Source organism: Triticum urartu, chromosome 4A, assembly GCF_056163025.1.
Source record: "Triticum urartu cultivar PI428250 chromosome 4A, HENAU_Tu73, whole genome shotgun sequence".
NCBI classification, from domain to species: Eukaryota; Viridiplantae; Streptophyta; class Magnoliopsida; order Poales; family Poaceae; genus Triticum; species Triticum urartu.
In genome coordinates, this window is record NC_141876.1 from 619,775,081 (window position 1) to 619,784,818 (window position 9,738).

Below are 9,738 nucleotides of genomic sequence, written 5' to 3' on the forward strand. Positions count from 1 at the left end.
TGCGTGCTCTCAGCAAGCTACAGCGACCCCATAGCATAGGTGGGTAGGGCAATGAGAACAACGTCGACAAGAGCCCGCTTGCCAGCCGATGAGAACACCCAGTGATCCATTTGTCAACCCTACCTATCTGGTGCTAAGGTCAGCGATCCGGAGATTGAGGGGGAAGAGCGGGAGCCCAAGGTATTGATGCGAAAATCTAGTCACCGGACACCCGAAGACCGATGCCAAATGCACAGCCGCCTCCGGCAAGATGTTGAGGAACAACCATTCATTTTTCAAACTTGAGGGTGAGGCCAATGTTCGCCATGAAGGAGTCCAGCACCGCCTATAGTTTGGCCACATGAGCAACATCCACTCAGAGTAGAATCAGGGTATCGTCCGCGTATTGCAACATTGGGCCTATCGTTATTCTCACACTTCTCATCCTCCATTTGGCATCTTTCTAGATAGTTGTCAACTTTTGAGAGAGGTCCGAGCTACAGGTCAGGGTTGAGCAGAGGGGAGGTGTTAGGGCGGAGAGGGTAGGACTTATAGGAGGAATGAGGTCGGATGGCTAGAAGAGTAAGGATTTGCCAACTTTCCACCGCCAGATCATGTTGCAATATACTCTTTCGGTGTGGCTACTGCCTATGTCTCAGTGACTTAATGAAGTCTTAGTCAAATGTCATAGTATACAAGAGGAAAAGGAAAAACTAGAAGAAAATTTTGCACAAATCTCCATACAAGATTAAACGAATATAGCATGGACTGAGACATAATCAAGAAAATATACATTGAATTGTTCGCAAACTAAAAGTAGGGCGATCCATTGATTTTTGGATTGGTGTATATACTATACTTAACATCCTCATAGATCGATCTTACAAGCGTGACCAATGTCCTTTAATTTCGTAGCTAATAGTAGTACAATAACTACTGCTTATAATTGCGCAGCAGTATATAATCGGAGTATAGAAATGTATATGGAGGATGGTCCAATAATCCGGCCAAGCTCACATGCTGAGCTCATATCCGTGCCATGGGCCCATGTGGTGATCCGAGATAGCTAGGACTAGGAGATGACGCATGCGTTGGGGTTCTCGTCGCTGAACATCTGCGGCGGCCGCTCCATCATGTAGCTGCTGCCGTAGTTGTAGCTGTTGTACATCGGCATGCCCGGAGGTGGCGGCGGCGGTGGAGGCGCCCACTGCTGGTGCATCATGGTCGTGGCGTAGGGGTTGTGGTGGTGGTGGTGCGGCGGCGGCGGCATGGCGTGCATGGCCATCCTCCTGGCCATCATGGCCTCCTCGGCGTCGGCCGGGTGCATCTTGTAGTGGATGCCGCCGCCTGGTGCGCCGCCGTAGGGCCAGTAAACCATCCGCTTCATCATCTCCTCCGGCGGGAAGCCGTCCACCGCCACACCTTCTTGCTTCCCCGGCTTCTGGTCCTCCTCGCCGGCACCACCACCACCTTCCTTCTTCTCCTCTCCGGCCTCTGCAGCAGCTTTGCCGTCTTCAGCCGGCTTGTTCTCGCCGGCCTCTTCTTTCTTGCCGTCGGCGTCGGCTGGTGCTTCCTCCTTGCTGGGCTCCGCAGCAGCAGCGGGTGGCTCCTCCTCCTTGGGCGGCTCCAGAGACGGCGGCGGCACGACGGAGGCGATCTTCCCAGTCCGTCGGTGGATGTACTCTACAATCTTGTCATCCTGCACGGTGGTACTGAGGGTGAGCCTGCCGGCGGCGAGGTCCGTCTGGGCACTCACCACCCCCTTCATCCTCATCATCTTGGTCTGCAGCTGCTGCGCGCAGGCCTCGCAGTGCATGTTGACGAGCAGCTCCACGGTGCGGGCCTCGCTGACGAGCGGCGCCGGCGGGGGAGGGGGCGGCGCAGGCTCCTCGCCCTCGGGGGGAGGGGGCGGCGGTAAAGGCGAGATGAGGGTGGCGTCGCGCTTGGTCTTGGCGCGGAGGCGGTCGCAGAGGGCCTGCGGGTCGACGGCGCCCTTGATGGTGACCTGGTTGGCGGGCATGTCGACGTGGACGGTCTCGACGCCCTTGCAGCGGAGCAGGGAGCGCCTGATCCGCTTGGCGCAGCCCGTGCAGTGCAGCTCGACGCCCAGGATCACCGGCACCGGCGGCGGAGGGGACGGTGGGTCAGCTGGTGGTTCCTCCTTGTTTGGGTCTTGGTCGGCTGGTGGTGGTGCTGCTTCATCCTTCTTCTCCTCTGCCGGTGCCGGTGCAGGCGATGCTTCCTTGTTGTTGGCCTCCTCCTGCACCAGGAGGATAAATTTGGAGATGGACTTAGTACGTTGAGCAAATTGTTCACAGCAGGGAGCAAGTAACAAATACAGTATATGATGGAAAGATTAGGGGTTGTGTAGTTAGTTAATTACGTACCTTGGTGGCTACTTGCTCGCCCATGGTGATGCAATTGATGATTTTGTGTTGGAGGTGAAGCTAGCTTAGCTAGGGTGGAGTGGTAAGTGTTGAGGTAGTAGTGAATGCAAGATGTGTGTAGGCATGCAAATGCAAATGTAAATGGAATTGAGTTGCTAGAGGCACAAGGGAGGGAATGAGATGAGCAAGGCTAGCTTGGGGTGTGGAGGCAGGAGGTCCGTCCAACTTATAGTGCTACTCAGAACAGAAGCAGAAGCATATGGAAGGGATCCCCGAAGAAATTCGAAGGTAGGTGGCTACATTCCAAATGAATGAATGACGGGGCGGTGACGATGATCGATCGACTGATAGATGTACTACTACTACTATTCCGGCCGGTGTGCATGGAGTTGGAGATGGAGTAGCTAGCAAACAAACAAGGACTGGACTGGTGTAGTACCACTGGTACTAGTACTTGGTGATGAGAATAATTAGACGAATGTGTATGCATGTACCAACTGCATACAATAATACTACAAGATATACTACTACGTGAGGGAGGATTCCACATCCATCCATCCATCCATATGATACTAATATATAGATATACTGTAGTAGTATGCAGCACCCACATGCACGCAACTACTAGTCGTCTTTCTAGCATCATCGGTCCAAGAATATCTTTATGTTTTCTTTAGTAAGTTGATGAGTATATTCGTAGCTAGTGTACCAGCTGCTGCTTTTGCATTGCATTGTTGTGCGGGCGACCTATACTACATGTCTACATCTCAATCTCTCTCTCTCGGCTAGATACTCCACTTATACCTACGTACTATCCAGTAGTACACGTACTACTCTACGTACACGTGGAGAGCAAAGACCAGAGAGTTATGCAAGTGGTGCAAGCAAGAGCAAATGTATATACATACATTGGTGTACAAATACATACTACGTACTTGTACATCTATATCTATCTATGTATGGACTATGGAGAGATAAGAGATTCCGTCCACCCGGATTGGCACGCTTGTATAGGGACCCACCCTTCAACTCGTCTCATCTACTAGAATAGACTAGCTAGTCCATCCGATCCATGCAACAGAGGAGAGCAAGACCGGCCGGCGCCCGGCGGAGTAGTAAAATTACCCACACATGCATCCAACATCGATCGTGTCTTGAGATTGGTATCAATCGATCGATCGAGATGGTAGACGACATATCTATCTAGTCCTAAACTTGGAACTAGCAGCAGGTATGCTGAAAACAGAGAGATGCATGGCCCCCTTCTACTTGTTGGGGTTGGTAGCCTCTTCTCTTTTCTTGTCTTCCACTAGTAGAAAAAGGGTCAAACGTGAAGCACATTAGTGTCGGTTTGTATTTGAGCCGGCACTAATGTATACATTAGTGCCGGTTCCAACGGCTAGCGGGGCCGCTTTCATTAGTACCAGTTCGTGGCGAACCTTTAGCACCGGTTCGTGCCACGAACCGGTACTAATGAGAGTGGTGGCAGGATATTGTCAGACTGGGGCCCCTCCAGCCCCTTTAGTACCGGTTCTTGGCATAAACCCTTCGTCCACTCGAGCTCGCTCTGTTCTTCCCCTTTCCCCTCTCCTCTCTCTGTTCTTCCCCTCTTCCTCTCGAGCTCATCACACATTTTGCCCAAAATTTGTCAAGATTTGAAGGCCCCCATCCATTCAAATGATCACAAAGGTTAGCAACTTTGTCCTTTCATCTCTCATTGCTAGATTAGCTCTTGCAATGCTTTATATAGTGATTAATTTGTGAGTTTAGTAATTTGGGAGGATATATATATATATATGTGTGTGTGTGTGTGTGTGCGCGCGCGCGCGCTAGTATTTGATTTATATGCAATTTGAGGTCAAAAATAACACTTAGTTTGCATATGTAGGTGTGGTTTACTTAGTGCCTTCTAAATCTCCGTCGTAATCACCGTCGATCAGCCGCACCGTCCCGTCGCCGGCACCACCTTGTGGTGAGCCTCTTGTTCATGAAATTTTATATAAAAATTGATGTTTGTGTAATTTGGATATATAGTTACTCGTATAATTATCTTACCCGTACGTTGTTATACATATAGTGCCATGGTTTTGATATCCGTCCCCGTCGGCCCTCGTCCTTGTTATGATTCGGATGTGGTATATATATTCTCTTTTAAAACTAGTTGCATTTCGTGTTTATGACAAATTATGCCCATCAAGTTGACATAGAAATTTTTTCTAGAAGGTATTTGAACCGGAAATTCCAACCGACCCTATTGTCGAGAGGTTAAATTTAGTTGAAAGAGAAAACGAGTACTTGAAAGAAAAATTGAAAAGAATTGAGGGGGAGAAGATGGAATTGGAGTTGCATGTTGCCGATGTCGTCGATGATCACAAGATCAAGATGGAGAAAATGCGCTTGAAGATTAGAAAGATTAGAAAATATGCCATCGATAGTGAGGCTTGGTATCATTATGCTGTTGGATCCATTGTTACCTTAGTTGTGATCTTGATCGCATTTGTTGTTGCATTTAAATGCTTTAGCTAGAGAGTTATTTGTTTGTTGCATTTAAGTGTTGTATGAACTTTATGTATGAACTTGTATTAATTTGGTCTATTCGGTGTTGTGTAATGATGATGAGCCGGCAATGGATGTACGATGACCGATGCTCTCCCCAGTTCGTTGAGGGCGTGCATACTTTTCTGCTTGCGGCTGAGGCAAACAAGCGGGCGGATGGTTTTATGCCTTGTCCATGTGCTGGCTATAAGAATGGTCACAATTACTCTACGTCAAGAACCATTCACGTCCACCTGTTTAAGTCTGGTTTCATGCCCCACTACAATGTTTGGACCAAGCGCGGAGAAAGAGGGCTTATGATGGAAGACAATGAAGAAGAAGAGGACGACGACAGCTATCCTGGCCATGGGTTCCCTGAATACGATGATACAACAATGGGGGAAGAAGCTGAGCCGGTAATGCGGGAAGAAGCTGAGCCGGCAATGTGGGAAGAAGCTGAAGAAGAGGCATCAGATGAGCCCGTTGATGATCTAGGTCGGGCCATTGCCGATGCAAAGAGAAACTGCGCAAGTGATTTGGAGAAGAAGAAGTTGCAGCGCATGTTAGATGATCACAAAAAATTGTTGTACCCGAATTGCGTAGGTGACAAGAAAAAGCTGGGCACCACACTGGAATTGCTGCAATGGAAGGCAGAGAATGGTGTGTCTGACAAGGGATTTGGAAAGTTGCTGGTAATGATAAAGGATATGCTTCCAAAGGACAACGAATTGCCCGAGAGTACGTACGAAGCAAAGAAGGCTGTCTGCCCTCTAGGGTTAGAGGTGCAGAAGATACATGCATGCCCTAATGATTGCATCCTCTACCGCGGTGAGTACGAGGATTTGAACGCTTGCCCGGTATGTGGTGCATTGCGCTATAAGATCAGCCGCGATGACCCTGGTGATGTCGAGGGCGAGCGCCCCAGGAAGAAGATTCCTGCCAAGGTGATGTGGTATGCTCCTATAATACCACGATTGAAACGTTTATTCCAAAACAAAGAGCATGCCAAGGCAATGCGATGGCACAGAGAAGACCGTAAGAAAGACGGAAAGTTGAGAGTACCCGCTGACGGGTCGCAGTGGAGAAAAATCGAAAGAAAGTACGGGAAGGAGTTTGCAGATGACGCAAGGACCGTATGGTTTGGTCTAAGCGCAGATGGCATTAATCCTTTTGGGGAGTAGAGCAGCAACCATAGCACCTGGCCTGTGACTCTATGTTTGTATAACCTTCCTCCTTGGTTGTGCATGAAGCGAAAGTTCATTATGATGCCAGTGCTCATCCAAGGGCCTAAGCAACCCGGCAACGACATTGATGTGTACCTAAGGCCATTAGTTGAAGAACTCTTACAACTGTGGAATGGAACAGGTGTACGTGCGTGGGATGAGCACATGGGGAAGAATTTGACCTAAAGGCGTTGCTATTCGTGACCATCAATGATTGGCCTGCTCTCAGTAACCTTTCAGGACAGACAAACAAGGGATACCACGCATGCACGCACTGTTTGGACGATACCGACACTATATATTTGGCTAATTGTAAGAAGAATGTGTACCTGGGACATCGTCGATTTCTTCTGAGCAGGCATCCCGTAAGAAAGAAAGGCAAGCATTTCAAAGGTGAGGCGGATCACCGGACGAAGCCTCGCCACCGTACTGGTGCTGATGTACATGATATGGTCAAGGATTTGAAGGTGGTCTTTGAAAAGGGTCCTGGTGGACAACCTGTTCCGAATGACGCTGACGGATGCGCACCCATGTGGAAGAAGAAATCTATATTTTGGGACCTGCCCTATTGGAAAGACCTAGAGGCCCGCTCCGCAATCGACGTGATGCACGTGACGAAGAATCTTTGTGTGTGTTGGGGAACGTAGTAATTACAAAAAAAATTCCTACGCACACGCAAGATCATGGTGATGCATAGCAACGAGAGGGGAGAGTGTTGTCTACGTACCCTCGTAGACCGAAGCGGAAGCGTTGACGCAACATAGAGGAGTAGTCGTACGTCTTCCCGATCCGACCGATCCAAGCACCGTTACTCCGGCACCTCCGAGTTCTTGGCACACGTTCAGCTCGATGACGATCCCCGGGCTCCGATTCAGCAAAGCTTCCGGGATGAGTTCTGTCAGCATGACAGCGTGGTGACGATCTTGATGTTCAACCGTCGCAGGGCTTCGCCTAAGCACCGCTACAATATTACCGAGGTGTAATATCGTGGAGGGGGGCACCGCACACAGCTAAGAAACGATCACGAAGATCAACTTGTGTGTCTATGGGGTGCCCCCTGCCCCCGTATATAAAGGAGTGGAGGAGGGGAGGGCCGGCCCTCTCTATGGCGCGCCCTAAGGGAGTCCTACTCCCACCGGAAGTAGGATTCCCCCTTTCCTAGTCCAACTAGGAGTCCTTCCAAATATTAGGAGTAGGAGACAAGGAAGGGGAAGGGAGAAGGGAAGGAAGGAGGGGGCGCAGCCCCTCCCCCTAGTCCAATTCGGACTAGGCCTTGGGGGGGAGGGGGCGCGGCCTGCCCTAGGCAGCCCCTCTCTCTTTCCCATATGGCCCAATAAGGCCCAATACTTCTCCCGGCGAATTCCCGTAACTCTCCGGTACTCCGAAAAATACCCGAACCACTCAGAACCTTTCCGATGTCCGAATATAGTCGTCCAATATATCGATCTTTATGTCTCGACCATTTCGAGACTCCTCGTCATGTCCCCGATCTCATCCGGGACTCCGAACTCCTTCGGTACATCAAAACTCATAAACTCATAATATAACTGTCATCGAAACCTTAATCGTGCGGACCCTACGGTTTGAGAACAATGTAGACATGACCGAGACACGTCTCCGGTCAATAACCAATAGCGGGACCTGGATGCCCATATTGGCTCCTACATATTCTATGAAGATCTTTATCGGTCAGACCGCATAACAACATACGTTGTTCCCTTTGTCATCGGTATGTTTCTTGCCCGAGATTCGATCGTCGGTATCTCAATACCTAGTTCAATCTCGTTACCGGCAAGTCTCTTTACTCGTTCCGTAATACATCATCTCGCAACTAACTCATTAGTTGCAATGCTTGCAAGGCTTAAGTGATGTGCATTACCGAGAGGGCCCAGAGATACCTCTCTGACATTCGGAGTGAAAAATCCTAATCTCGAAATACGCCAACCCAACATGTACCTTTGGAGACACCTGTAGAGATCCTTTGTAATCACCCAGTTACGTTGTGACGTTTGGTAGCACACAAAGTGTTCGTCCGGCAAACGGGAGTTGCATAATCTCATAGTCATAGGAACATGTATAAGTCATGAAGAAAGCAATAGCAACATACTAAACGATCGGGTGCTAAGCTAACGGAATGGGTCAAGTCAATCACATCATTCTCCTAATGACGTGATCCCGTTAATCAAATGACAACTCATGTCTATGGTTAGGAAACATAACCATCTTTGATCAACGAGCTAGTCAAGTAGAGGCATACTAGTGACACTCTGTTTGTCTATGTATTCACACATGTATTATGTTTCCGGTTAATACAATTCTAGCATAAATAATAACTTTATTATTGCCTCTAGGGCATATTTCCTTCAGTGTGACCCTGCTTGGCTTCTTGGGCGTGTATGAGAAGACAAAAGATACACCTGAGGCACGAGAGGACCAGCAACGTATGCACGGAAAAGACGGCATACATCAAAGTCATGCAAGCTACGCTCTTACCAAAGAAGAGAAGGAAATCTTCTTTGAATGTCTGCTCAGTACACTAGTAGAAAACGGGCCATTAGTACCGGTTTGTAAGGGCCTTTAGTGCCGGTTATGGAACCGGCACTAACCTTTCGGCACTAAAGCCCCCCCCCCTTTAGTACCGGTTCAGCACGAACCGGTGCTAAAGGGGAACCACGTGGCACGAGCCAGCTCCGGGGGCCGGGAGCCTTTTAGTACCGGTTGGTAACACCAACCGGTACTAAATGGTTGTGGGTTTTTGTTTTATTTTGTATTTTTCAATTAAATTTGTGTTATCAATTTAATTTAGGATTGTTTTACGTTATAATGAGTTGTAGTCGTCATCATCATCATCATCGCATATTAATAAATAAACAAACTCTAGCTAGCTAAAAATCATCGTAGTCGTCTAATTACCACTATTTAATCATCATAGTCATTACCGCGCTAGCTATCTAATCATCATCAACGCTGGCTAGCTTAAAGAGGAAACATTCACTTTGTAACAGAAGCAAAGATATCATCAAGTTCAACATAATCGTCACCAAGATCGAAGTTCAAGACACGGACATGAGACAAGTACTAATTAAGAGCATGAACTAGTAGCTACTGATCCTGCTGCTCCCTCTCAGGTAGAATAGCATAGAACATGTATAGCTCTCCTGATTCATCATACTGGAGCATGCAGATGAATCTGTCTCCTAATCTTGGGTTGCGCTTCTCCTTACTGCCCCCTAGTACTTCTCTGCGATCGTTAACAATTTTGCTCCAATCTTTCACTATTAAGCATTCTTCGCTTTCAGAAATCCTGAATGCACTCATGTGCAATGTAGGAAATCTTGGTCGTAAGCTAACCATTGACATGCGACCTTTTTCTCGATCCACTGAGGCACAACTGTCATCGGAAGTCCCTGTTGAACAACATCGTATAGTAATTAATATACTAAGCAATGAAAGTTTAGCTTCAAAAATAATGTATGCAAAAGATGCACTAATTAAGGACAAATATTTAAAATCTTACCATCTTTTGATTATAGATGTGACCGTAGTTCAATACGATCACCATTGGTCGCACGTTTTGAGTACTAACATTTCTAAGTTTAGGAAAAAAAATTTGT

The 9,738-nt window shown here is 48.0% G+C and overlaps 1 protein-coding gene across 1 annotated transcript; it reads right to left on the minus strand.

Annotated features, from left to right (window-relative positions):
- Nucleotides 1-727: 727 nt before the first annotated feature.
- Nucleotides 728-2,747, minus strand: LOC125553281 (uncharacterized). The gene is made up of 2 exons (XM_048717101.2): nt 2,367-2,747; nt 728-2,239 (listed from the first exon to the last, which is right to left on the minus strand). The coding sequence occupies exons 1-2, from the start codon at nt 2,388-2,390 to the stop codon at nt 1,052-1,054; spliced, it is 1,212 nt and encodes a 403-aa protein (XP_048573058.1). The 5' UTR covers nt 2,391-2,747; the 3' UTR covers nt 728-1,051.
- Nucleotides 2,748-9,738: the final 6,991 nt, after the last annotated feature.

Excerpts from the sequence above, each read along its gene's own strand:
- LOC125553281 (XM_048717101.2), bottom strand. The coding sequence starts at position 2,390 with ATGGGCGAGCAAGTAGCCACCAAG. Across the intron at positions 2,240-2,366 it reads GCGAGCAAGTAGCCACCAAG|GAGGAGGCCAACAACAAGGA; the intron begins GTACGTAATTAA and ends CTCCTGGTGCAG.